The sequence below is a fragment of the Balaenoptera physalus genome, assembly GCF_965194825.1.
Source record: "Balaenoptera physalus genome assembly, chromosome: 19".
Classification (NCBI taxonomy): domain Eukaryota; kingdom Metazoa; phylum Chordata; class Mammalia; order Artiodactyla; family Balaenopteridae; genus Balaenoptera; species Balaenoptera physalus.
Window position 1 is genome coordinate 6,007,247 of NC_138900.1, and position 27,405 is coordinate 6,034,651.

The following is a 27,405-nucleotide window of genomic DNA, read 5'->3' on the forward strand; positions in this document are numbered from 1 at the left end:
AAGAATGGCAGGGTGTTCAAAGAGGAAGTGCTGGAGGGGGAAAGGAGGGGGTGGGTGTAGGCCATGCAGGGCCTGGAAGTTCTGATGAGGAACTCGGTTGTCTTCCAAGGCCAGGTGCTGGGGAGCCACAGGAGGGCTGTGAGGGATGGGGGGTGCCGCTCTGGGGGTAGAAAGACTCAAGGACCATCTGGGGGGCCACGGACTGGAGGGAAGAGGCTAGGCAAGCGGACAGAGGAAGTCAGGGCCTGTGCTGGGGTCTGGCTGGTAGAAAGAGGAAGGGATGGAGCAGAGAGATTGAGGGGGCAGGAGGGGTGGGATCCAGAGACTGACAGCAGTGAGGGGAAGGAAGAAGGGAGGAAGGCTCCCAGCATCTCTCTAGGTGGCAGAGCCACACTGGGGATGGAGGATGCAGGAGGGTGGGGTTAGGGGGAAGACTCTAAGTTTAGTGGGACATGGGGCATGTTAAGACCTGGGGGTTGAGGAGACACAGTGCTGGCTCTCAGGAGAGACAACTGGGTGGAAGATAGCCACTTGAGACTTGGCCCCGAGGGCAGCAGGGGACCGTGGAGAGCAGACGAGGAGCAGGATCGGACCTGCGGGCGGGTGGGGGCGTGCTCTCCTCCAGGAAGTCTTCCTGATTTCACCTCCCCACCCCCCTCCACGAGTTTGTTACTAAGTTTCCAGCTGGGACTCCAGTCTCACCGTCTGCCCCCAGGGGCTGGGGAGTGCAGGGGTTACGCTGGGCCTAGCTGATAAGGACAAGTGGGGCAGGGTGTGGGTGGCTCAGCCATAATATCTGGGTGGGGGATCCTGGCCCCTCCCCCTGGATCTGGCTTCCTTCCCCGCCCAGGAAGCTATCGGTCCTGTTGGACTCGTCTAGCCCGGGAGGAATGGGTGCAGGCCCTGGGTCTTGCCCCAGTATCCTCGCGGGTGCAGCTGGCACCATGGACACCTCGCGGGCTGTGCTGCTCTTCCTGTTCCTGGGTAAGCCCCCCTACTCAGCCCCTTGCCCACCATTTCCCTTCTCTGCAGCCCAGCAACTCCCTCCCCTCCTTTCCTCTGCAGCCTCGGGAGTAAGAGTCCTTGCCGACGTCAAAGCCTCTTCTGGAATTCAGACAACCAATCTCTCCTCGGACTCGGAAAGCTCTTCCCAGGGCCCGGGTTTGAAAGTTCCCTCCATCAAACCCCCCAGCTGGAAACTTCCAGATCAGTCTCCAGGTTCAAAAGCCTCTGCTGATATCCCTCATTCTGAATGGTCTCCTGAGGTGCTGAATTTGAAGGACGTGCCCGGGTCCTTCCGGTCCAGTGTTTCTGCTGAGAGCAAAAATCTGAACCTGGACCCCTTCTCCGGAATCCCTGGCTCCCAAGTATTTCCTCGTACCTCGGGTTCTCAAGTTCCTGCCCCAAACCCGGAGCCTTCCTCCTCTGTTAAGACCCCAGCTTCCAAAAGGCAAGTCCCCAATACTACCGTCTCTGTGGAGGCCCCAGTTTCAAAACTCTCCCCTCAGGATCAGGATCTTAAATCCTCTGCCTGGAGCCTGGACTCCAGAGTTACCCCAGAGGCCCGCTCGGGGCCAAGCTTGCCCCCGCAAGTGGGGGGCCCTCTGGCGGTGCTGGTGGGGACCACAGTCCAGCTCCCTCTGGCTCCAGTTCCTGGCCTTGGTCCCCCTTCCCCTCTGCTGGTTTGGCGCCAAGGTTCCAAGGTGCTGGTAGCTGGGGGTCTGGGGCCAGGGGCCCCGCTCATCAGCCTGGACCCCACGTACGGAGACCGCCTACGATTTGACCAGAGCCGAGGGAGTCTGGAACTCTCCTCTGCCCAGCTAGAGGATGCTGGGCTCTACACAGCTGAGGTCATCCAGGCCGGGGTCTCCCGGCAGATTTGGGAGTTCGTGGTGCGTGTATATGGTAAGTGGGCCCTGAGGTCCCGAGTGCTGGCTGCAGGGGCTGCTGTGGGCAGGTTACTGCTGTTCTGAGGATGTGTTTCCTGCCCCAGAGGAAGGGGTTCCTAGACAGGGGAGAGGGACTTCTGGGCTGGAGGGAGGGAGAAGAGGAGCTGGGGGTCAAGACGGGTGCTTGAGGGAAATTGGACCGGGGGACCAAAACTCCTGGGAGCCCGGACTCCCGAGTCCCAGAGAGGAGAGAGCTGGGTACTCGGACTCGGGTCTGTGAGAAGAAGAGGACTCTTGGGGCTAAGAGGAGGGCTAAGAGAGGGCCTCGGCTGGGGCGAAATCCTGGGTGTAAGAGGTGGAGGGGGCTGGGGCTCCCTGGGCCTAAGGGACGAGGGGGCTGAGAACCGAGTCCTGAGTCCGTTCCCCCTCTCCCAGAGCCCGTGTCCAAGCTGTCGGTGAAGCCTGAGGCCCCGGAGACCGAGGAGGGGGCGGCGGAGCTCCGGCTGCGCTGTGTGGGGTGGAGGCCGGGTCGCGGGGAGCTGAGCTGGACCCGGGACGGACGCGTCCTGGGGTCAGCGGACCCTGCGGGAGTGGAGCCACTCCGGATCCGCGTAGAGGGCGACGAGCTGCTCATCGCGCGCCCTACGCGCAGCGACCAGGCCCGGTACACCTGCCGCGTCCACAGCCCCTTCGGCCACACGGAGGCCGCGACCAACGTCAGTGTTTTCTGTGAGTGCGGGGGTGCCTCCGGTCGGGGACAGGGATCTGAGGGCTCAGGCTCCTGGAGTCCCTGGGGAGGAGAGGGCTGGCGGTCCAGTCTCCGGAAATCCTGGAGGAGCCCCAGTTGACCCCGACTCTCGCGGTTCCGACCCCCTTCCTCCGCCTAGACGGCCCGGATCTGCCGGTCATCACTGTCTCCTCGGACCGCGACGCCGACCCCTCCCTCTTTGTCTCCGCGGGCAGCAATGTGACCCTGCGCTGCACCGCCGCCTCACGGCCACCGGCCGACATCGCATGGAGCCTGGCCGACCCGGCCGAGGCCGCGGTGCCCGCCGGCCCGCGCCTCCTGCTGCCCGCGGTCCGGCCCGGCCACGGCGGCGCCTACGCCTGTCTCGCAGCGAACCCTCGCACCGGCTACCGCCGCCGCTCGCTGCTCAAACTCACGGTGGCGGGTGAGGGCGGCGGGGTGGGATGGAGGGGCGGGGTCAGCAAGGAAGGGCGGAGATGCCCGGGAGAAGGGGCGGAACCGGCAAGGGGCTGGGATACCCGGGGGGATGGACGGGGGGGAAAGAGCGTGGTGGGGCGTGGCCTGCAGGGAGGGGCGGAGATCCCCGTAGAAGGAACGGGGGGATGCACAAGAGAAGGGGAGGAGCAAGGATGGCCAGGAGAGGGGGCGGGGCCAGCACTGAGAGGGCGGAGCTTCCTCGGGATGACGGCGTCTCATCAAATTAAGCAGCGGACTTCAACGGCAAAGAGTAGGAGACAGAAAGGAAAGGGACTAAGTTGCTTGGGCCAGTAAGTGGGATCAGCAAGAGAGAAGTTACCTGGGAAAGGGGGCAGAGTCACGAGAGAAAGGGGTGGAATCATTCTAGAAAGGGGCAGAGTCGTCTTAGAAAGGGGGCAGGGTCCACTAGGAAGGGCAGGGATGTCAAGAAAAGGGGAGGGTTCAGTAGGAAGAGGCTACTCGCGGAGTAATCAAAGAGGGGGGCCAAAGTAACCTGGTGGAAGGGGTGGAGCTAGAAAAAAGGGTCGGGGTTACGTTTGGAAGGACAGGTATCAGTGTGGGAAGATGAAGTTTCCTTCGGAAAGGGGGGCAGTCAGTGGGGCTGCGACTGCCCACCTAGCCCAGGAGTTGCCGGGGAAAGGGAGCGGGGTCTGTAAGAGAACGGGGCGGGGTCAGTGCCTACAGGGCGGGCCCAGGTGAAGAAGGGGTGGAGTGAACGCGCGAGAGGTGGGGCTAGAGGGGAACTGGGAGAGAACTGACTGACCCCTTGATCTCTCCCTCCCCTCCACAGATCTGCCCCCCGGGTCCCCACAGTGCTCAGTCGAAGGGGGTCCTGGGGATCGCTTCCTCCACTTCCGCTGCTCGTGGCCCGGCGGGTTCCCTGCCGCCTCCCTGCAGTTCCAGGGTCTCCCCAAAGGTGTCCAGGCGGGACCGGTGTCCTCTGTGCTCCTGGAGGCTGTCCCCGCCCAGCCCCGGCTCAGCGGCGTCCCCGTCACCTGCCTTGCTCGCCACCTGATGACCACGCGCACCTGCACTGTCACCCCGGGTGAGAGCCTGTGGGACTTCTTTCCTGTTTCCCGAGGAGGAGGGGCTATTTCTTTCCTCCTTTAGAACTTGAGAAAAGGGGACTTCCTAACTACAGGAAGAGAGATTTCCTCTATCTTTAACCCTACAGAAGGTATGAGGTTTTCCCTATACCTCAAGCAGGGGCGGGGCCAAAATTTATTTCCTGGACCCAGGAAGAGGGCTGACACTTTCCCACGTGTTCAGAGCAATACATGGTTGAGAATAATATGAGTTTCCCAGGCCAGGACCTGGCCTGTCTTACGTACTTCCTAAGTCCTTGTTAAGGAAATCAGATGAATGAATGAGGGAGTGATTGAAAGGGCAGATCTTCTTTTGGCTAAGGTGCCCTATTAGATTCACCAAAGGGCACAGGACTTGTTCTCTTTCTTGATTGGGTTTCTTCCACCTGCAGAGGCCCCTCGAGAGGTGCTGTTGCATCCGATGGTCGAGGAGACACAGTCAGGGAAGGCGGAAGTGGCGCTGCAGGCCTCTGGCTGTCTCCCACCTTCTCGAGCATCTTGGGCCCGGGAAGGGCGGCCCCTGGTCTCCGGAGGCCAGGGACGCCTGCGGCCTAGCCAGGATGGGCAGAGGCTCCTCATCGGCAACTTCAGCCTGGACTGGGACCTGGGAAATTACTCCGTGCTGTGCAGTGGGGCGCTGGGTGCTGGGGGCGACGAGATCACCCTCACTGGTGAGCCCCATCCTTTCCCAGAACCCAGGTCCTCCAGCCCTCTCTTCTCTCAAACCCAGGAGACTGGGATTCCAGCCTGTTCCTCCCTCAGACCAAGGAGTCCAGGCCCCCAGTTCCCTCCTCCCTTGGACACAGATATCTTGGTCCCTGGCCTCTGCCGACCCCAGACCCTGGAACTCCCACCCCCAGATTCCTGACCCGTCAGGGAATCCTGGACCCCAGTCACTTTTTCCATGAAACCCTCAGACCCAAGAGTTTGGGCCCCCAGTCCCTTCCTTTCTTAGACCCAGGAGTTGGGGTCTCCAGACCCTCTGCCCCTGGGACCTAGGAGTCCAGGCCCGTGGCCCTCTTTCCTCTCCCTGCTAGGACCCATGAATCCAACCCCCACCTTGATTCCACCCCCACCCCCCAGGACCTTCTATCTCCTCATGGAGGCTGCAGAGAACCCGGGATGCAGCAGTGCTGACTTGGGATGTGGAGCGAGGGGCCCTGATCAGCAGTTTCCAGATCCAGGCACAGGCAGAGAGCCCTGACCTGAGCAAAGCCACCGCGTCCGAGGACTGGATCTCCCTGCTCACCCTCGGACCTCGGGATCGCTCAGCTGTGGTGCCCCTCCTTCCTCAGGAGCCTCGGGCCTGGGTCTTTCGTATCCTGCCCACTCTGGGGCACCAGCCAGGGACCCCATCCCAAAGCCAGGTCTACCGCGCCGGTGAGTGAGAGCTGCTGGGCTTCCAGCTGGGCTGAGAAGCCCTTCTCCTGGGCTTCCTTCCTCCTGTCAGTCTGTTTTGTTGGGTCTTCCTTCTTTCTCTGTGTTAGTTTCCTGGGCTTGCTGTAAGAAGGTACCATGAACTGTGTGGCTGGAAACAACAGAAATGTATTCTCTCCTAACTCTGGAGGCCAGGATTCTGAAATCGGGGTGTCTGCAGGGCCATGCTTTCTCCGAGACTCTGCATAGACCCCTTGCTTGCCTCTTTCTAGCTTCTGACGGTGACGGTCAGTCCTTGGCGCCACTCCAATCTCTGCCCTCAGCTTCTCACAGCCTCCTCCTCCTCCCTGTGTGTGCCTCTGTCTTCTTCTTTTTTTTTTTTTTAATAAATTTATTTATTTATTTGTTTTTATTTTTGGCCGTATTGGGTCTTCATTGCGGTGCGTGGGCTTCTCATTGCGGTGGCTTCTCTTGTTGCGGAGCACGGGCTCTAGGCGCGAGGGCTTCAGTAGTTGTGGCGCACGGGCTTAGTTGCTCCGTGGCATGTGGGATCTTCCTGGCCCAGGGCTTGAACCCGTGTACCCTGCATTGGCAGGCGGATTCTTAACCACTGTGCCACTAGGGAAGCCCTGCCTCTGTCTTCTTGTAAGGACACAAGTCATATCAGATTAGGGCCCACCCTCATGATCTCATCTCGACTTGACTGGTTGAATTGTGTCTCCCCCCAAAGATACAGTAGTCCCCTTTTGTCCTCGGTTTTGATTTCTGAGGTTTCAGTTACCAGGGGTCAACCGGGGTCTGAAAATATTAAATGGAAAATTTCAGAAATAGGCGATTCATAAGTTGTAAATTGCGTGCCTGAGTAGCGTGATGAAATCTCATGCTGGCCCCCTCCATCCCACCAGGGATGTGAATCACACCTTTGTCCGGAGTATTCTGCCTGTTACTTTGAAACTGTCTCAGTTATCAGTTCAACCGTCATGCCATGTCAGTGCTTGTGTTCAGGTAACCCTTATTTTAGTAATGGCCCCAAAGCACAAGAGTAGTGATGCTGGAAAAAGCATAGAATACATAGGGTTTTGCACTATCCGTGGTTTCAGGCATCCACTGAGGGTCTTGGAATGTATCCCCTGAAGATAAGGGCAGGGGGAACTACTGTATACTGACGTCCTGACTCTCAGTACCCGTGAATGTGACCTTCTTTGGAAAAGAAGTCTCTGCATATTATCTTGACTTGATTACATCTGCAAAGACTCTATTTCCAAAGAAGGTCACATTCACAGGTACTGAGGGTTAGGATATCACTGGATCTTTTTTGGGGACACACAATTCAACCAGCAACACTCCCCACCTTCTAAGTATTGGATGTGTCAGTCCTCAGCCCTCTTCTCCACCTATATTTCTCCCCAGTGTGGCCTGTCCACTCTCATCACCTTAAATATCATTAATACTCAGATGACTCTCAAATGTCCGATCTCCAGCCCAGACCTCTGAACTCCAGACTTGAAAAGCCACCTCCCTACTTGACATCTTCACTTTGGATGTCCAGCTGGCATTTCAGACTTTACATGTCCAAAATAGATCTCTTGAGGTTTTTTTCTCCCAAACTACACCCTCCCCCCCACCCCTCACCAACTCTCCAGTCTTCCCATCCTGGGACATGGCACCACCCACGTGCTACCGTCACCTCCAACATCCCAAATACCAGCAGGGTCCCATCACTTCCTTCTGAAATGCTTTCCCAATCCATCCACTTCTTTCCATTACACTCTGGTCAGACACCACCATCCTCTCTTGCCTGGACTGCAGCAGCCATTTACCTGGTCTCTATATGCCCCCTCTTGCCCTCTTACAATCCATTCTCCAGGTAGAAGCCGAAGTTATGCAAATCCGATCACGTTGTTGCTGCCTTGCTTAAAAGCCTTTCATGCCTAGGCTCTGGCCCCTGTTAATCCCTCTAACTTCATCCTTTACCTCTTCCACCTTCATTCCGTGTCCGCCACCCACAGTTTTCATTGAACGCAGAAAACTCTTTCCTACGTCTGAGTCTTTGCATGTTCTGTTCCCTCTGCTTGGAACACCCTTCCCCCTGTTTAGCATGCCAGGCTCCTTATTCCCCAGGTCTCTGCTCAAATGTTCCTCAAGGACCTTCCTTCACCAACTTTTCTAAATGTCACCTCCCCTTCCATTATTTCTATCATAGCCCATTTATTTTTTCTTCTGAGCACAATCGGAAATTATGTTATTTATTTGCACATTCGTTTCTGATTTCCCTCCTAAAATTAATCCTCACGGTAGCAGGTATGTTGGTTTGCTCACCAGCGAATCTTCACCGCCTGGCAGAATGCCAGGCACACCACATTCACTCAGGAAATGTTAAATGAATTGAGAGTGCTGGGGTTCCAGATTCCTGGGTTCTGAGGGGGGCTGGGGCAGGGGGCTCAGGAAACAGGTCCGGATTTGGCTCCTGCTCCCCTTATCCTCCTTCTCTTGGTCTCTTCCAGGCCCCACCCTGGGCCCCGGGGCCATCGCTGGCATCGTCCTGAGCTCCCTACTGGGCCTGGCGCTCCTGGCAGCACTTCTCATTCTGTGCATCTGCTATCTGTGCCACTTTCAAGGTGAGTGAGTGACCAACTGGTAGGTTCCCTACAGAGAGTCCCATTGGTTCAGGCTCTGAACCAATCAGCAGCAGTTACCTCATCCAACCTGCCTTCCTACCTCCGTATCAGCCAATCAGAGTAAGGCTCCACCTCTCAGCCCAGCTTCCCTTGCCATTGACTGGGTGGGCATGTCAGAGCAGCCAGTCACCTGTTTCTATTTCTCTTCCTGTCCCTTTCCCAGGAGAGACTCCTAACAAAAAGAAGCATCCTCCCAGGTTGACCCCTGTATTCTCCCTACCGGAAAGGAAGTTTCAGAGCGAGACCCCAGAGCAGACCCCACAGCCTCTGCCCCTCAGTGTTCCACTGGAGGACCCTAGCCCGACCAGGGCCCACCCAGTGAGTGTGGGTGCCCCAGTGTCCTGGAATGGAGGTGGAACTTTTTGTGTTTTAGTCAGGCAGAGGAGATGGTTTGAATTCTCTTCCTCCAGCTTTTCTTATTGGTTTACAAAGTTGGTAGATTTTCCCTGTCTTTTTTTTTTTTTTTTTTTAATATATAAAAGTTGAACGGGACATCCCATCCAATTTTTATATATATTAAAAGAAGTGCGAAATTCCAATTCCCCCCCAAATGAAGGAAAACGCCTTCATTCTTCTCCACAAAAATTGGCAAAACTTCCATTTTCTCTCCGAAGTGGGATAGAACGTCTTCTTCCCCATAACGTTTGGGTTGTTGCATGTCTTATCTCTCCCAAGGGTGGCTAGACATTTTTTCCTCCTTGCAAATGGAGGGAACTCAGCTAATTTCGGAATGGTGCGAGCTAGTTCTAGAAAAGGGTGAGTTATGTCACATCCAGGGTAACCCCTGAAGTTGTCCCCCATCCCTCCTTTCTCTTCCAGGCCGCTGATCCCAGGACAGTCAACTTTTCACATGGGGTCCCCAAGACTGTTCGGGCAGCCACGCAGGTGTGACCAGGACTAGTGGCCTGCTCTGCACAGGACTTTTGGGACGGGACTTCCTGTTTCACCCCAGCAGCAGTAGGGGACCTCCTGTCCTGCTGTGATTGAAGGTTGGACCCATAAAGTGGGACTTCCTGTCTCCCTCTCTCAGCGCAGAAGACTCGCCTTGTATTTGTGCAACTAAGGAGATGGGACTCCTGGGCTAGGAGAGACTCCTGCTGACCTAACAGTGTGGCTTGCACAACCTTCAAGCAGTCGAGGATCTGTGGCCGACTGGCAGGGCTTGTTGTGCTGCCCCGAGCTGGAGAGGGCGCCCTGCCTCCATTCTCTGGAAAGGTCTTCCTATATCAACGTTTGCCTGCTTCAGGCCACGCTCCATCCAGCTCCCAGAGTCTTCATCTTAGATCAGATCGCGTTCCTCTTCTCTTTAAGCCCTTCTATGGCTGCCCGTTGCCCTTCAGATATTGTCCAGACTCCTCATCGTGACCTTCAAAGTCTTGTGGTTTGGCCTCTGTCACAGCCTCTCTGACCTTCCCTTCCAGAAATGTCACCCCTGCTTCTCTCCACCATACTTAAGTTTGCCTCCAGGCCTTTGCTCCCAGAGTGTACTGTGCCTGCAGCAGCATTCTTTGCTCTATGTCATTCATTTTTCAAGTGTAAAGGTAACCGTTACCATCTTAGAGGACCCTTCCGTAACCCATGACCCTAACATGCCTCAGTCGTGGGTTAGGTCCCAGAGGCCCTGAGCCTCCTACTCCTCGTACTTAGATACATAACTGTTTGCTTAGCCTCTGACCCCCTCTTAACTGGGAGCTCCACGAAGGTAGAGACCGTGTCGTTATCCTGAGCACTTAACACAGAGTTTGGTACGCCGCAGGCCATCCATATTTGTTGACTGATTAAATATTTGGGGCCAGTGAAGGCCTGGGCTTGCTGCTACCATCCCCAGCAGGTTGCCTTCCTTTTCCACCTGGGTTTCTCATTGGAAATTTAAGGAGTGCATCCATGAAGATTCTTTTGGCTGTAAGTAACAAAATAAATGATGGCAAGAGATGGAGGTAGGTGGTTTCAGGCTGGCTCAGCAACTCAGTGACCCCATCAAGTACCTGGGCTCTTCGTGTCCTTCTACTCTGCCACCCTCAGTGGGTCAGCATAGTGTCTCACGTAGCAAGATGGCTGCTGCAGCTCACATCTTCACACAACTGTACCTAACGACAAAAGGAAGGGAACAGGGTTCCTCTCCTCTCATGAGTGGGGGAAGCCTAACAGTAAACTTCCCTTATGTCTCATTGAACAAAAACTGGCCACATCACTGCAAGGGAGGCTGGGAAACCAAATATCTCAGCCTGTATCGTGGGAGGTGGGCAAAGAGGAAAGTGGAAACAACGAAAGTATAGGCAACCAGCATCTGTCTCAGGGAAGGAAAGGATTCTGGTTAAAGATCGGGGTGAAAGCGGCCTTTAGGAAATACAGTCCTTGGATCTTTTTAAAAAGGTGGTGGCTGGGGTCCTGGATACCTGGACTCTCTACATCTATATCAGCTAGAATTTTCATTTCCTTTTTAATCACTAGAAACAGAAAACCTAGCATGAGTTGGCTTAAACATACATGGGACTTTATTGCTTATGTAAGTGAATGTGGGCATCAGGTAAGTTTTGATCCACTTACTCAAGTGATGTCCTCATGGACTCAGTTTCTCTAGACCTTCCACTCTGCATTCCATAGTGTTTCTGTCATTCTCAGGCTCCACATGTTGTCTTCCCCACCATCGCTATCCCCATAGACCCAAGATCTCTCCATGCAATGGAGAAAAGGAACCCTGCAGATCTAGACTTCACACCATTGAGCCACATGATCCAGCAGAAGACCATCTATCTCTTCTTGGGAAATCCGCACAGCTCTGGTGTTCACTCTCTCATTAGTCTGGCTGGGTCACGTGCCCACCTCTAAACCAGTCACAGTGGGAAATGGGCTATGCTGAGTGGCTTAAGCCAATCGGGTCACCTCTGCAAATGGATCAATTCCAAATCGACCAAAGAGAAAAGGGAGGGCAGAAATGATGCTGGGGGTCACCACCCATGACCACAACTCTCTGCCCTCCACTCACCCATATCCTTAATGACATTGACACCTGCAGGCGGAGACTTTGGAAAAAGGCGTTTATTGGTGCGGTGGTCTCAACACTCCCCATGACTTGGAACACACGGCCCCCAGGGCCCCCCGTCCCCCCTCCCTTGCACCCCTCCCCCTGCCCTCCCTGTCCCCCGGACCCTGGGAATGGAAGACAATGTGGGATGGGGCCCACGCCCCCGTCTGAGGTACAGTCACTGCCCCTTGCCCCTCTGCCCCTGCTCTGCCCTCTCTCCCCATCCCAAGCTCTGGGTGGTGTAGTTCAGGGTGGGTGTTTATAGAGGGTCTCCCGGGAGTTGGAGCTGGTGACTTGGCATCTTGGTCTGGGCTCAGGATGTCTGTGTGATGCCCCTCTCTCCCCCACTTTGTGTGATGTGGTGTGCCAGGGCGGGGTGTTCCTACAATCAGAGCTGAAGTTACAGCCTCAGAGCCCCTTCCTGATAACAGTTGCCCATCCCGGGGGGAACTACAGCTGGTCACCAGCTACAGGACAGCTGGAGTTTGGACAATTGCTGGTCACAGCCGCTGGTGTGTGTGTGTGTGTGTGTGTGTGTCTGAGTGTGTGTGAGGGCGGTCAGGTCAGCCTTTGCGAGGTTCAGCCGGTGGAGAGGCCAGGGAGTGGTAGCCCAGCAAGCCCACACCTGTGGGCCGGCTGCAGGGGGGCTGAAGGCAGCTGGTTGGCGCTGCAGGTGATCGAGGCGAGGGGGCAGGGTGGGGCAAAGCACTGAGACAGACAGGTGACAACAGGCACCAGCCTGACAGTTGGATGGAAGCACCGATTGGCCCAGGAGGGGGCCAGAAAGTCCAGGGTGGGGAGGGACAGGAAAAATGGGAAGGTCTCAGGCCGCTGAGCCAGCGATGGGGCCTCTGGCTCCAGGCGGCCGGCCGGCTGACAGCAGGGAGGCCCAGAGCCAAGATGGAGATCCTGCTCACAGAGGCTGAGTGACAGCTTGACAGACAAGCGTGAGGCCCTTGCCCACTCCCAACCTGCCCAGGAGACGGCCTTTCAACAGGGTGGGGAGCGGGTGGTGTGAATGCATATACTGGGAAAGCAGGGAGCCTGGAAAACCTCTCCTCACAGCTTCCGCCACGAAGCCCCCATACCTACCTCTAGCCAGAGGTGAGAGACAGCAAGGTTGGGGGCAGTGGATGTGCGGGGTGTCGAGGAGGGAAGAGTGCTGAGCTCCCTTCCCCACCCATTCACACACACACACGCGCGCGCGCGCAGGCTCACGCTCACACCCACTACACACACGCGATCCAGTTGACAGCCTGAGCTAAGAGAGGGATGTGGGGTGGCCGGGGGTGGGTCACAATCAGAAAGGTGAACGGTGGCGAGAATGGCTGTAGAAAGATGCATAATTTTGCGTTATCCCTCACAGTGATGGGTTCTGTAAAGATCTTTCCTCCTTCCCTTCCTTTTCCTCTCTTCTTCCTCGGCGGCCGAGAGCTCCTCTGCCCCCTCGAGACCCGCGGCGCTTGTTCCCCCTTCTCCTCTTGCTCTCGGCCTCAGGCCCCCCGCGGGGGGACTCCAGGGCACTGGATTCTTCCTACATCCTCCACCACAGCCAGCCCAGGGCGGAGAGGAGGGTCAGAGGCCCTGGGGGCCTCGGGGCCGAGTTCTCCAGGGATCCTGGGCCTGAGGAAAGAAAGGGGGTCAGGGGAGGAGGCCCAGAGTGGGGAGACCCCACGTGTGTCTCTCCCGGGCGTCTTGTCTCTGCTCTGAGGGTTTGTCTGAGGATGCCTCCTGGGGACCTTTCTGGGCTTTCACTCAGTGCGCCTGTTCTCTGACTCTGTTTTAGTCTAAGCATCTGGCAGGTCACTGGCCGCTCCGCCTACAAAGCTCTTCCCACAGATCTTGGCAGGGCTGGCTTCTCTTGACCATTCAGGTCTCAGTTCAAAGGTTACCCCCTCCAGGAAGCTTTCTCTGATGAGCTTATCCAATGCTACCATCCCCAGTTCTATTATTTATTTTCTTCATAGCCCTTACTGATATGCAAAATTATTTTTTTGCTTATTTATGTGTGTATTTGTTGGCTTTTCATTCTACTTACGTGTCTACCTGTTTATTGCTTTTCTACTACTGCTAGACCGTAAGCCGTGCGAGTCCCTAGACCTTGGCTCTTGTGTGCGTTGCTGTGTCCCCAGCACCCAGTGCCTGGCCCTTCGTGGGCGCCCAGTGAATACGTCTGTAGAAGGGATCGGTTTCTTGCTGAGTCGAGGGTGCGTCTCTTTCCTAAGTTCGGGGACAGTCTGGGGGCGGCCCGGCATCTCCACCTCCCTGGCCCCGCCCATTCAGCCCCGGCCCCACCCACGCCGCTCCGGCCCCGCCCCTCCTGCCGCTCAGTGACGCACGCAGGAGCCGCATGGAGGCGCTGGACATTCCCAGCCGGTTGGCTGCGCGACACGTGTAGTTGCCGTAATGCCGGGCGCTCACGTTGGCGAAGAGAAGCATCGAGCGGGTGCGCTCCGTCTGCACCTTCAGGCCCTCGGCCGTGCCACTGCTCAGCCTGCCGGGGATCCGGGTCAGGGACCAGGCCGCAGGACCCCGGCCCGGGGCCCTCTCCAGGCGGAAAGCCCAGCCCCCTGACTGTCAGGCTCCCCGATTCCCTGGAGACCCTACATTCTGTCCCCTACCTCAGCGACCCATGGATCTCGGGCCACTCCCACCGACGCCCCTCTCCAGGCAGCCCAGCCCCTCAGGGACACTGGACTCTCTCAGTGTGTACCTCCGACCACTAGGGGCACCCAGGCCCCGCTGGACCCCAGACCCAATGGTCCCCTAACCCTAAAACTTCTCTGCCAGATCCTCAGTATCGACCCCCACCCCAGACCTTCTTCCTGAAGAGCCGGAGGAGACCAGGCTCCAGCATTCATCATCCTGGGACCCAAATTTCCAGGAAGCCACCACAGTTTCCCTGGGGCTCAGAGGACCCCAACACCTGGAAGCCGGACCCCCAAGTTCTCAGGAGCCAGTACTCTGCTCCCTCTGCCCCCCTCCCCGCGGTCCAGAGGACCAAGGACCCCGCCACCACCACCACCACGGCGGGCCCCGGTGCCGTCCTCACAGTCTGTCATCCTTGTACCACTGGAAATCCGCGGGGGGCACCGCCATAGCTTCGCAGCGCAGGAGGGCGGCCCGGCCCACGGCTGTGCGGGCGCTGGTCACGTCCGTGATGGTCGGAGGATCTGGGGAGGGACCAGGGTCAGCGAATTCTCCTGGCCGGGTGGGGACGAAGGGGTCCCACCCCCAGCCCACTCCTCTCTCCTTACCAGGAGTCCAGGTCTCCAGCATCCCCCCACCCCCCCAAGACTCCTTCCTCACGCAGACCCACCCCCTTCCTCCTCCCTCACACCCTTCATCCCCAGGGACCCAGGACCCGCCCCGCTTTCATGCCCAGTGCCGGGGGGCTCACAGTTGACTGTGACCAGCACGCGGCGGCTGTCAGGTGCAGAGGTCACCCCGTTGTGAGTCACGCACTCGTATTCCCCGGCCTGGCCCCGCTGGATGTCGTAAATCTCAAGGATCTCGCCCTCGGAGGTGAAGCCATCTGTGGGGGGAGGGGAGGGGAGGGGGCGGGGCCAGACACAAACACTTAACACGGGACAACACGGGCACAACACGGACACACATCAGCGGGGCGGACAGCGCAGGGCCTGGAGTGCCCGGGTCAGTGGGAATGGGGAGGGGCTTGCCGGGCCTGGGATCTCCTGCTAGGGGTGGGGCAGAGAATAAGCATCTGGGGCTTAGTAACTAGAACCCAGTGGGGAGGGTCCTAGAATTGGGGGCATTCAGGGGATACAGTGATCTGGGAGTCCCTAACTCAGATCATGCGGCTCACAGGACCCAGTGGGGAGGATCCTAGGATCTTGGGGCTCAGAAAGATCTAGAAAATACAGAGCCAGTGGGGGAGGATCCAGAGTTCTGGGATCTAGCCCTTGGGGCCCAAGGAATCAGGATCTGGTGATTGGGATCAGCAATCCAGATATCTGGGGTCTTATGACAGAGCGCCGGCTCAGAAGACCCTCTGGGACTCAGAGCATCCAGGGATCCAGAAACTCGAGACCAGGACTGTGGGGCTCAGATGAACCAGGAGGGGAGGATCCAAGGATCTGAGACCTAGTTATTGGGTTCTGGGGTCCCAAGGGATCTAGTGATTGGCACAATTGGTCTCCAAAGACCCAGTGAGTGAGGATCTAGGGATCTGGGAAATGGCAGTAGAGATCTAGGTAAAAGGGGAGTGGGTGATGTCTGCGATCTGGAACGTCCCTTTCAGGCCCCTTGGCACTCTGTTTGGGGGCAGCCGTGGTTCTTAGCCCTATCACTGGAATCACTTGAAGGGCTTGTTCAGACAGGTTGTGGTGGTGATGCGGGGAGGGGTGGTTCTGGCTCATTAACTCTGGGGTGGGCCCAAGAATGTGCATTTCTGGCAAGTTTCCAGGTGATGCCAATGCTGCCAGCCTGGGGACCACACTTTGAGAAGCACTGGCCTAAGGCATCTGGCAGAGATGTAGTGATGTGCGCAGGAGACGGGAACATGGGCCAGGGTCATGGCTGTAACCTGGCTCTGGCCATCTAGTGGTAGGGGTCTGAGTCCCGGAGAATCCTGTGAGCTGGGGGGGAAGAGACTGAGGCCACTGGGGTCGGGGATGTGGGGCAAGTTGGGATCTAGGAGGTGATTTGGAGGAAACAGCCCAGGCCTGGGATGGCAAGTGGGGAAGGCTCTAAGGCTCTGGGGTCTTCCACTGAAACAACAGGACCAGGGTAGGAGGGGGAAATCCAGTCATCACAAGGGTTCCGGGGGGATCAAAGGAGGGGGGTAATGGGAGATTCTGGGTATCTAGCTAGGGATATGGGGAATTGAGAGGCCCAGACTGCGGAGTGGGGGAAGGGGCTTTCGGCCAGGAGTGGCGTCCTCACCTCGGAGCTGCCTCCAGGTGACCGTGGGCTCCGGCCGCCCCACGGCCAGGCAGAGCAGGTTCACATTACTCCCCTCGTTCACGGTCACAGGCGAAGAGATATTCACGATGCGGGCGGGGACTGCAGGCGGGAGGGAAGGTCAGTGAGAGGCCAGATGTGGGCTCCCAAGACCCAGGATCCAGGCCTGGCCCCTCCTTCTTCAGACCAGGATCCAGGCCCCCGGCCCCTCCCCCCTCAGACCCAGGAGTCCCCGCCCCCAGCCCCTCCTCCCTCAGACCCAGGAGTCCAGCTGACATTCCTCTGTCTTCCTGTAAGAAATCCTCTGTGTTTTCCATTCCCTCTGGGTCTGGCTCCTTCTCCAGCTGCTGGTCTTGTCTTCCTCACTCTTTCTCAGTCTCTCTCCACCTTCCTCCTAACTTGGTTTCTATTTTCTGTCTTCTGGTCTGAATTCCTCCTTCCCCATCTCTATTTTTATTGATTAGTATTACTATCTAAAAAAATTATTTAACAAATGCTCGTATGGCGCTTACTGTGTGTAAGCTTACAGTGTTCTAAGTGTTTGACAAAAATTAACCCATTAAACCCTCACTACTCCCTTCTGGGGTAGATGTTGCTATATTCATCAATTCTAACACACAGGGGCGTTTCCCACCTCGACCCCACCCGTTTGCACATTTCTCCAATCAGGATGGCTTTACGATGTAGGACGCCAGTGTTTAATTGGAAGGGTTTTTTTTGTTTTGTTTTGTTTTCCGTTTCTAGCAAGGCATAAAATAAAGGTGCCCCTTCCAACTGACGATGTTCTGGACTTGATACATGACAGCGTCATCCCTGTTTTGCAGATGAGGAGTCTGAGACCGCCCGGCTCGCTCTGGATCCCTCAGCCACTGGGTGGTGGCGGTGAGGTGGGAACCTGGGGGAATCTGGCTTCAGGTCGGGGCTTGTCAACGGCCCCGCTGGGCTGTCCCTGTGGTCCTGTCTCTCCAAGTGCTCCCTGCCCTCCAGACCACCTCTGAGGCCATGTGAGGCAGCCTCCTGCCCTCTCCGTGGATCTCTCCAACCCCACCTCTCCCACTCTGCACATCCAGCCCCCGCACGTGCTGTTCTTTTTCCGGGACCAGCCCCGCACCCACCTGAAGGTCTCAGCTCAGACGTTATGTCTGGGAAGCTGCCTCTCCTTGGAAAGTCACCTCCAAAGGGGCAGGGACAGCCTGCCTGGCTCCTTCTCTGTCCCCAGCCCGGGGAGCAATGCTTGCAGCTGGTAGGTGCTCCATAAACAGGGCTGAGTGAATGAATGCGCTTTTCCTCCGAGTTCACCCTCGCCCCTGTAGCTCTCCTGCCCTAGAAGTTGCCTGTGACGTTCCCTCCCTCTGCTTGGCTGGAATTCGTGAGGGCAGGGTGTGTGTCTGCCTCCCCATGGCTGTGTCCCAGGGATCGGCGAGGACACGAGGGTCCCCTGTCCCCGCCACCCGGGCCCATCCCGCCCACCCCCACCCAGGGCCTCAGCTGGGGGCTCACCGTGGACGATGAGGTAGACCTGAGTGGTGTACGGCTGGCGGCGGGTCTGGAAGGAGCAGGTGTAGAGGCCCTCGTCGCCCAGCCCCACCTGGGTGATGAGGATGGAGAACTCCTCGGGCGTGTTGGTGAGCAGCCGCACCCTCGGGTCACTGGTCCAGCGGTCGTTGCCCGCGTACAGGATGTTGGAGCGGTTCAGCCAGGCCACTCGGGTCACATGCTCGTCGATGAAGCAGCTGGCGGGGAGGACGAGGGCAGGGTGATTTTCTTTTATCCCTCACCCCCGCCTGGCCCTCCAGGGTCCCCCGTCGCGGGGGCTTGGTGGTGGTGGGAGGAAGGCCCACTGCAGTGCTTGGAGGCAGGTGTGACTGCACCCACTTTACAGGTGGGCAAACTGAGCCTCAAAGAGGGAGAGCTGTGAGCCCAAGTGCACAACAGAATGACAGCTGATGGTTATTGATTGTTGTGTGTCAGAGACCCAAAAAGAGGGGGACAGACACACTGGGGGAGAGGGACAAAGATGCAGAATGATGAGGGACCCAGAGATAGAAGGACAGAGACCCAGAGAGAGGGGGACAGAGACTCAGAGAGAGGGGGACAGACCCAGACTGGGTAGGCAGAGAGCTGGGGGAGGGTAAGCTTGGCTCTCACCAAGCAGGCACAGTGTGCCAGGCTCTCTAAGCTCAGGGCGTGTGTACAGACTCTTGAATCCTCACAACAACCCAGGTGGTGGTCACCATTCCTCCACCCATTTGACAGATTGGGACACTGAGGCCCAGGGGTGGACCTGGGCCCAGAGTCTGGGCCCCAATGACCTCTCTCTTGACAGGGGAGGTGTGGGCTGTGCCTGGGGGTCAGGACCATTTCCCCCCAAGCAAGGTGAAGGGGCAGTACCCTCCGGGTCTCCCTACCTGAGCGTGGCGTTGTCACCTTCGCACACTGTGTAGTTGTCCGCAGGGGAGCTGAACTCCAGGCTCTGGGACAGCAGCCCTGTGGAAGGGAGGGCAGCTCAGCTCGGCGGGACTGTACGCATCTGTACACACATACACACACACACACACACACACCACAGCAGATACAGACACTTCCCATACCCACTGGCACACACATTCACTGTTGTTTTCAGAGACACACATGGCAGACACACTCAGAGCAGACACACGCAACACTTTCCCACAAGCCCACACTGACCCAGACAGACTGGGATACACAAACCTATGCACCTCCAGAGACATTGAGACAGCACACAATCACAGCACACAAACACATGTATGTGCACACAGACACACGCACACCAATACATATACACACTCAGAGGTGCTGTGTACAGACGTGCACACACACAGACATATGCACAGATTCACAATTACAGAACTGCATATGCGCAGATACAAACAGATATGCACAGGTGTGCACACAGGTACGTCTACAAGCACAGATACACATGTACACAGACACAGGCAGACATGGCACAAGGCACACACATACATGTTCACAGTGTACAGACACATACACACAGATTCAAGAATACACACATACACAGATATCCGCGTACACAGGCACACATACACATTCACAGACTCACGAGTACATAGATACACATATACACAGATACATATACAGATGTAACAGACATGTGCACACGGATACACACAGGTACACACATTAATTCAGAAACACGTGGAAAGACATGCTTCAGGGAGATACTCAACACCCAGACATCCAGACATGCAAATGCAAACACGCACACAAACACGGATGGACGCGAATATCCACGCGGACACACGTCTATCACAGACGCCCAGGACGCGCTGAGGCGTGCTACAGAGACCCTCGCGTCTACACAGACTCCCCCGTGTGCCCGTGCCCGGTGGGGCACGCCCTTGAGGGCGCATGCCACCTGCCTGCGTGCTGCAGCGCCGTGCCCCCCGCCCCCGCCATTCATCTCTCTGTGGACCGTGGCCAGCGGCTGGACCAGGGCCAGGGAGTGGGAGCTGGGCACGCGGAGGCGGCGGATGGAGACAGCACCGGGAGGGGAAAGGAGGCAGCCGATGACCTTGGACGCCTGAGCGGCACGGGCCTACTCCGGGCTGCCCTGGCCCCCGCCCCAGGATGAGGAGCTCATTAATCTAATGAGTTAATTGCCCGTGTCCCGCCAACGACTCCCGGAGGCCCTCTCCATCAGCAGCCCCTCTGGACGGGGCTGGGCCAGAGCCAGTGCAGTGGGCTCGCCAGGCCCCGGGGGGTGTGCAGCCCCTCACCCTGGGCTCGCCCGGGCCAGAGTCGCTCCTGTAATCTGAAGGGCCCTGGAGGGAGGGAAAGGACTTGCCCGTCCTGAGCTGTGCAGAAAGGGTGCCGCCACGCACAACCCTAGTAACAGGAGGGGGCGGCCAGGGGCCAGACAGACAGACACACACACAGTCACCAGCGTCCGGGAAAGATGCGCAGAGCCCGCCCAGGGGCCAGGAGATAGCCCCACGCATGGCAATGGGTCCTGCTCAGAGGGACAGAGACCTACATACTCATGCTGACGCACACAGCCCAGGACACACACCCAGGAGAAGGTCAGTTAGGACAGACAACTCTCTCCCAGAAGCATGCGTCTCAGCCGTCAGAGGGAGAACTGCAGGCCAAGCAGCCGCGGCACCCTGACCCTCCCCACCATATACAACCGGACCCACACGGTTACCCTGACACCAGCGGGCCCACACGCGCAGGTGCAAAGTCTACACGCGGCTACAGCCCCACCTGGAGGGCTGTCTCTCTCTCACACACACACACACACACACACACACACACACACACACTGGCTGATTCGGTCACAGTGACACTACCAGCGGGAGGGCTGTGCTCATCCCCGGCCCTGGAAAGTCGTGCATGAAGATACGGCCTGTGCGGTGAAACAGCGACACAGTTGTAGCCTCTCAAATGCAAAGGGGCTGCCCTGGGCCAAGAATCGGGCGCATGCAGTCAGGCTGTCACCTATGATCAGATCACACACAGCCCTATCCGCACACACACACCCACGCCCCACAGGATTTGTCATACCCCTGGTCACACACATCCTAGACCAAGCTTTCTCCATCTCGGCACCACTGACATTGGGGGCTGGATGATTCTTCACTGTGGGGCCGTCCTGTGCGGTGTAGGATGTTCCGCAGCTCCCCTGGCCTCGACCCCCTAGATGCCAGTAGCTCCCCTGCCCCAAGCAAAATTACCTCTGGACATTGCCAGATACCTCCCAGGGGGCGAAATCACCCCACCTGCCCCCCCTCCCCCCAGCCCTGTGACGGCCACTGTCTAGGGTTCAAGGAGGACAACCCCAGTCTGGGGGTTGAAGAGGAAGCTGTCCAAGGTGCCCCACTTCAGGGAAGAACCCAGGGCTCCTGAGCTCAGGCTAGGGCCCTGGGGGTGGGGGTGTGGACCTCACAGAGGTGGGCAGGATCTTAATCATATGTCCAGCAGACAGAAAAACAGACAGACAGACACACACTCCTTGCCAGAGGGATCTTTCCAACACTCGGAGTGGCCCCAGCCTGGAGTCCGGGGTCCCGGCGTCACTCTCCTGCTTCCTCTCCCCTAGTGTAGCCCAGCTCTGCATTTCCCACTTTTCTCCCCTCTCCCTCCTTCCCACTGTTTCCCATCAAAACGTTTCTCCTTCTTCAGGGACCTAGTATATGGGGGCCTCTCCTAGGAGAGATGGCCCATCCGAGCCCATGTGAGCTCCCGCTCTGCTCCCAGGGCTCCGGGGACCAGAGTTCTCTGCCTCCCCCAGCTGCTCCTCCAGGGCAGGGCCTGGCTCAGACCATCTGTTTCCCCAGCATGCCCAGCTGGGCCCTGGCTGCGGGCAGTCTCGGGAGATGAGTGATGAAGTTATCTCAAGTGGGTCTTCGATTCCTGGTCTGTGTGTCTATACATTTGGATGTTGTGGGTCTGCATGTCTGTCTCACGCAGTTCCCAGACTCCAGGCTCAGGAGGACCCTCCATGCTGTGTGACCTTGGGTAAGTCCCTTCCCCTCTCTGGGCTTCGGTAAATGGGGGTGGGGGTCCGGTTAGCGATTCCACCACCCTGTCTGTCACCGGGCCCGGCCCCTCCCTCTGTCTCAGTCCCAGTCACCCTGCACTGTTTTCAGGTCTGCTTTCCTCACCAGACGGGAGCCTCTTAGGGCAGGGCCTGGGTCTCCCCACCTCCAGCGTCACCCAGCTCAGGGCCTGGTCCACAGGAGGCCTCAAGAGATGTTTCATATAAAAATAAACAAGCTAGTGCACATGAGGTCCCCTCTGCAGGAATTCTCCTTGGGAAACTCCGACTCCCTACCCCCTCCAGCCCTAGTCTGTGTTCCCACAATGCCTGGACTACCTCCCTTACAGCTGTGGTGACTGTATCTGTCTCCCCCAGCAGACTATAAGTTTCTTTTTTTTTTTTGACCATACCACGCGGCATGTGGGATCTTTGTTCCCTGACCAGGGATTGAACCCGTGCCCCCTGCAGTGGAAGTGCAGAGTTCTAATAACCCCTGGACCTCCAGGTAAGTCCCAGCTATAAGTTTCTTGAGGGCAGAGCCTGGGTCTGACTCAGGTCTGTATCCCCAGCATCTTCCAGCACAGGGCCTGGCCTCGAAAGCCTTGGGAAATATTTGTTGAATGAGTGAATGTAAATGGATTCCTACAACATGCTTTGCCACCTCTTGGACTCTTACACATTCTTCAAAACCCCAACTCAAACGCCCCCCTCCTCCAGAAGGACCTCCCTGACTGTTCAAGGCAGAGTCTCCACTCTCTCTACTGCGTACCCTCTGACTCAGCTGGGACGCTGTCCAGTGGTGTCTTCCCTACCTGGCCAGGAGTTCCCTGAGGGCCCAAATCTTGGTTGTGTCCCCCAGAGCTGGGCTTAGCTCCAAGCGGGAAACTGTTTGTAGAGGGGATGGATGGTCTCTAGAGACTCGCTAAGAAAGCCCTAAGGAGCCTGGGTTGATGAGATCAAATGTCTGTCCCCCTGTTTCCTGGCTGGGTGACCCCCAGCCAGTCTGAGCCTCAGTTTCCCCAACTGTAGAACGGAGAAAAATAGTAGTTCTTCCCTCGGAGGGTTTTTTGTCAGGGATTCCATGAGAATGTACAAGCAAAATGTTTAGCTCAGCACTTAGCAGGCAAAAAGGGCCCAAGAAATGCTAGCTGTTCCTAATAGCACCTTCTTTTTAAAGAAACATCTATTGTTATCCCCCGGTTCGGTGTCGGTCCCCGGGGAGTGGAGGGACGGGGGCAGAGCGGGTCTGGCCTGTAGGTTGCTCTATGCCCAGCACCCACCCCTGAGTCGGCGACGCATGTAAAGACGCGGTCAGCATCTGCTCTGCCACGACCATGCCAGCATGACCAGGCTGCTAAAAGAACGGACCGGGGAGCCAGGCTGCCAGGGTGGAAATCCCAGCTGTGCCACTGGGTTGCACAAGTTACTTCCCCCTCCCTGAGACTCAGTTTCCCCACCTGTAAAGTGGGGACGATCATCGTGCCTCCCTCATTGGCTTGTGGGGGAGAGGATGAAAGGAGGTCACCCAAGCAACGGGCTCAATACAGTGCCTGCTAGTTAAGTGCTTGCAAACAGCTCTATGTGTGTTGGCTGATGGGATGGTTACGGGGCAGGTGCCAGCCTGCCGGGAGATCCAGTGGTGATGGGACGGACCACACGGGTCTCTGCCAGTCCAGACCAGTGGCTCTCGTACCCGTTTGATAAACCAAGGGATGAAGGTTGCAGTGGGTGAATTCCCTTCTCTTGAGAGAAGGGGATTTCTAGGACTTCCCTGGTGGTGCAGTGGTTAAGAATTTGCCTGCCAATGCAGGGGACACGGCTTCGAGCCCTGGTCCAGGAAGATCCCACGTGTCGCGAAGCAACAAAGCCCATGAGCCACAACTACTGAGCCTGTGCTCTAGAGCCCTCGAGCCACAAATACTGAGCCCACGTGCTGCAACTGCTGAAGCCCGTATGCCTAGAGCCTGTGCTCCGCAACAAGAGAAGCCACCGCAACGAGAAGCCCACGCACCGCAAGGAAGAGTAGCCTCTGCTCGCCGCAACTAGAGAAAGCCCACGCGCAGCAATGAAGACCCAACGCAGCCAAGCAAACAAACAAAGCAAAAAAAAAAACGAAAAAAAAAAAAAAGGAAGAAGGGGATTTCTAACAAGCTGAGTGACCTTGAGCTGGACGTAAGAACAGCCTGCCGCCCCTCAAAGGAACTTAGGTGGAAATGGGACCCTCCAATGCAGGGGATGCTTAGATTCCACCATCCCAGAACTCACAGATGGGGAAACCGAGGCCCAGGAGTGTGTGTGAACTTGTGGCAGGCGTTTGGGGAGAAGACGCCGGGCTGGAGGGAGGGGTGGGGGCCACGTGAGTGCGGGTCCGTGTGGCTTTGGCAGGGAAGAGCAGTGAGAAGGGGCCGGGCCTGGTCCATCGGCCACTAAGGAGCCCCCAGAGCCCTCTTCCTCTTTGCTGATCTCCTAAGTCCTTCTTAGCACTGATGCCCGGAGTCTGGCTGCAGAGCCAAGAGCCCGGGAACCTTCCACATGCTGGCTGTTCCTTTCCGCTGGTTCTCGCCGCAGGGCCTTTGCCTCTGCCGTTCCCTCGGGATCTTTCCAAGGCTGATTTCTCCCCTCCTTTCAGTCTGAACTCCCCTCAGCTGCTCAGACACCACCTGAGGTCACAAGGCCAACTTCTGCCGAGTCATTCTTATTTTCTCGACGTGACTCATCACATTCTGAAATTACCTGTTTACTTCTGAGGGTTTTTTTTTACTTTGTGGATCTCTCTCCATCCCACGAGGATGTAAGCTCTGCGAGGGCAGGGACTTCACTGCTGTGTTTATAGATTCCCAGGGCTTAGAACAGTGACTCTGTGCTCAGTAAATACCTGTTAAATGAGCCGATGACGCAGCGCCCACAGTCCAGACAAATCGGGGGCCTGGGGGGGTCACCCATGCCCAGGTTCACCCTGTCCCCACTCCGTGTAATATGGCAAAGGAACTGCCCCCAAATCTCCGGCAGCATCTACTTTTCTAAGTGGATGTGTGTGTGTGTGTGTGTGTGTGTGTGTGTGTGTGTGTGTGTGTGTGTTGGCATAAAGAATTTGGGGGGTGGGGAAGGCACGATAGAACAATATCTACAGATGCTGGGGAGGTAGAGTTAAGTGGAAAAAAAAAGCCAGTTTTGCAGAGAAATGGCTTTATTTTGTTTCTATCTGGGGAAAAACATCAACAAACTAACCAATCCCTTACAGATGCTGAACTGCGCGCGTCTGACTGTGTAGGTGGGAGAAGGCTGGGGACGCTGGGCCAGGGCTGTGGACCCCGGCTCCCTCTCGAGAGTGGGTTTGGGGAGGGTAGGGGAGCGGGACGCAGTGGGGTTTGCTCTTATGCATATTTGTAGTGGATGGTTTACTTGTATGCTTTCCTCCCGTAATCTGGAAACCATCCAATGAATAAAAGAGAGGAGGGGATGCAATTTGGTGTATCTTCCACCAGCTTTTTCTCAGCCCCAACGGTCAGAGGGTGGTGGGTGAGTGGGGCTCTCTTTCTGCCTCCTTAATCCCGTCTCAGCTCATCCCCCACTCTGCCCTGTCCCCCTTGCTCGCAGTGGGACTGGACTTGACCTAGGTCACAGACCACCTCCTGGTTCCACTAAGATCCCAGCGCAGCACCTGTGAACAGCAGTGATTTCTAGGGTTCTGAAGAGTAAAAGTAGAAGGAAAGTGGGAAGTTACTTGAGAGTAAAGGAAGAGAGGGAGAGAGAGCTAACGGGAGACAGCCAGAGACAGTGAAAGGACAAGGAAGAAAATGAGTGGGCGAGATGAGACCTGAGTTCCCAGAAGTGAATGAGGACCAAGGCGCATCTCAGGGGCCAGAAAGAGACAGAGAGACACACATGGTGTGACATGGAGAAGCAGTTCCAGAGGCAAGGAGGGACAGATGTGAAATTGTGCTGAGCCCAGCAGGGATGGAGAGAAGGGGACCCAGAGACAGAGACAAACGGAATGTCACCCAGAGCCAGGGAGCCTCCAGAAATGGCCGAGATGTGAGAGAGACCTCAGGAGACAAGTGACAGAGACAGAGACACAGACAGGCAGGGATTCAGACGGGTCAAGTGGGAGGGGCACTCAGACGGTCTGCACCAGGGAGGGAGGGACCCTCGGCTCAGCATCCTGTGTCCTGTGTGTGCAGGGCCGGGTTTGTGTGACCGTGGGTGTCTGCAGGTGCGGCTCCGGGTCAGACCGGGGGGGATGGGTGTTTACGTGGCTGTGCGAGGCCGGTGTGTGTGGGCGGGTGGCTCAGAGCCGCTGGCGCTGTCTCGCTGAGACTGTTGGGGGTTCTAAGGTGTTCCCGATTGTTTGTCCCTGGCTCTGTGATCCTGGCTTGGGGCAGGGCCTGGGGGAATCCTCTGGAAGCACCGAATTAACCCTGTCCCCTGCCCCCTGCCTTCTTGCTCTCCCCTCCTCTCCTTAGGGGGCATCTCCTGGACCATCCCCAGGTTGCCAGCCCACTGGGGAGACACAAGATCCAGCCACACGTCCTCTAAACAGAGACTGCCAAGTTCACTCCCCAGCCCCCCCCCTCCCCACTTTCCATTCTCCCCTTCCTGCTCAACAAAAGACCAGCCCCAGTCCCCCTCCCCCACTGGGAGGGCTGAGTTTAACCCTTTGACCCCGTGTTAACCCTTCCCTTCCCTCCCTCCTCAATCTGCCCGTCTCTTAGGCTCCGTCCTGCCCCGAACCCAAATATTCAGCCAGAGCTTTCCACATCTGAGTCCCCAGCCCAGCACCCCAACTTCTTGGATCTCCAGCTCCATTGCCCCCCCACATAACTGCAACCCTCCAAATACTAATACTTTCTCCCAACCTAGACCACCCAGCTGGGGAATTTCAGCCCCTTCCCAGCTGGGAGACCAGACCCCACCCCCTTCTTTTCCCGGCCCTGGGACGGAGGTCTATGGCCACACCTGCCCCCTCCTCTTACTGACCCTGGGAAGACACCATCCCCCCAACCTTTCCCCAGAAACGCCTACCCCAGCCCTCAGGCAGGGACCCCCTGCGGGACCCTCTCCACGCAGAGACGAAGACCCCCGACGGGGCATCCCTCTTCCTACCCTCCTCCCACCCCCACCAGCTCAGTTCAGAGATCCTGCCGGGGGACCCTTACTGAGCTTCTATCTCCCTCCCCGATCCCCAGGCCGGGACCAGGTGTCCGAGACCCTCTCGCCGGCCCGGAGAAGCACACCTCCGCCCCTAGGCCCAGGCTCGGGCCCCAGGACGCGGACCCCCGCCCCCGGGCATGGATCCAGACGTCCGAGGACCCCTTTCCCAGCCAGAGGATGCAGCCCCCGCCCCCGGGCCCAGACCTCCGCGTCCGGGGGCCTCCTCTTCCCTGCCCAGGGTTGCACCCTCCCCCGCCCCCAATCCCCGCCCGGGACCCTGGAGTCCCGGCCGAGCCCCCCGCCCCCGGCGCTGCGGTACCTCGACTGATGACGGCCAGGCCGGCCAGGGCGGCGGCGGCGAGAAGCCGGAGCCGGGCCCCGGGCGCAGGGGGGGGCATCGCGGCAGCGGCGGCGCGAAGGGGGAGGGGAAAGGGGGGGCCGGTCCGGGGCGCGCGAGGCCTGGGGGGAAAGGGGGAGGGGGAGGGGGGACCCCGCCTGCGGCTGCACCGGCCCGGGGGGCGGCGGGGGCGG

General features: G+C 57.6%; 2 protein-coding genes across 5 annotated transcripts; one reads left to right on the plus strand and one right to left on the minus strand.

The window, feature by feature from the left end:
- Window positions 1–313: 313 nt before the first annotated feature.
- Window positions 314–10,194, plus strand: VSIG10L (V-set and immunoglobulin domain containing 10 like). 4 transcript variants are annotated; one of them, XM_082437328.1, is made up of 10 exons: window positions 314–984; window positions 1,066–1,905; window positions 2,325–2,618; window positions 2,777–3,061; window positions 3,905–4,159; window positions 4,592–4,870; window positions 5,283–5,579; window positions 8,081–8,194; window positions 8,418–8,572; window positions 9,285–10,194. In XM_082437328.1, the coding sequence occupies exons 1-10, from the start codon at window positions 891–893 to the stop codon at window positions 9,315–9,317; spliced, it is 2,646 nt and encodes an 881-aa protein (XP_082293454.1). In that variant the 5' UTR covers window positions 314–890; the 3' UTR covers window positions 9,318–10,194. The 4 variants fall into 4 exon arrangements, with proteins under 4 accessions (XP_082293454.1, XP_082293453.1, XP_082293455.1 ...); XM_082437327.1 differs by having other exon boundaries at window positions 319–984; window positions 9,074–10,194; XM_082437329.1 differs by lacking the exon at window positions 8,418–8,572 and having other exon boundaries at window positions 319–984.
- A 1,084-nt stretch (window positions 10,195–11,278) lies between these two features.
- IGLON5 (IgLON family member 5) lies at window positions 11,279–27,323 on the minus strand. Its single transcript, XM_082437347.1, has 8 exons — window positions 27,194–27,323; window positions 18,611–18,689; window positions 17,703–17,935; window positions 16,185–16,304; window positions 14,680–14,814; window positions 14,332–14,452; window positions 13,619–13,773; window positions 11,279–12,902 (listed from the first exon to the last, which is right to left on the minus strand). Exons 1-8 carry the CDS (start codon window positions 27,270–27,272, stop codon window positions 12,814–12,816), a joined length of 1,011 nt encoding a protein of 336 aa, XP_082293473.1. The 5' UTR covers window positions 27,273–27,323; the 3' UTR covers window positions 11,279–12,813.
- Window positions 27,324–27,405: the final 82 nt, after the last annotated feature.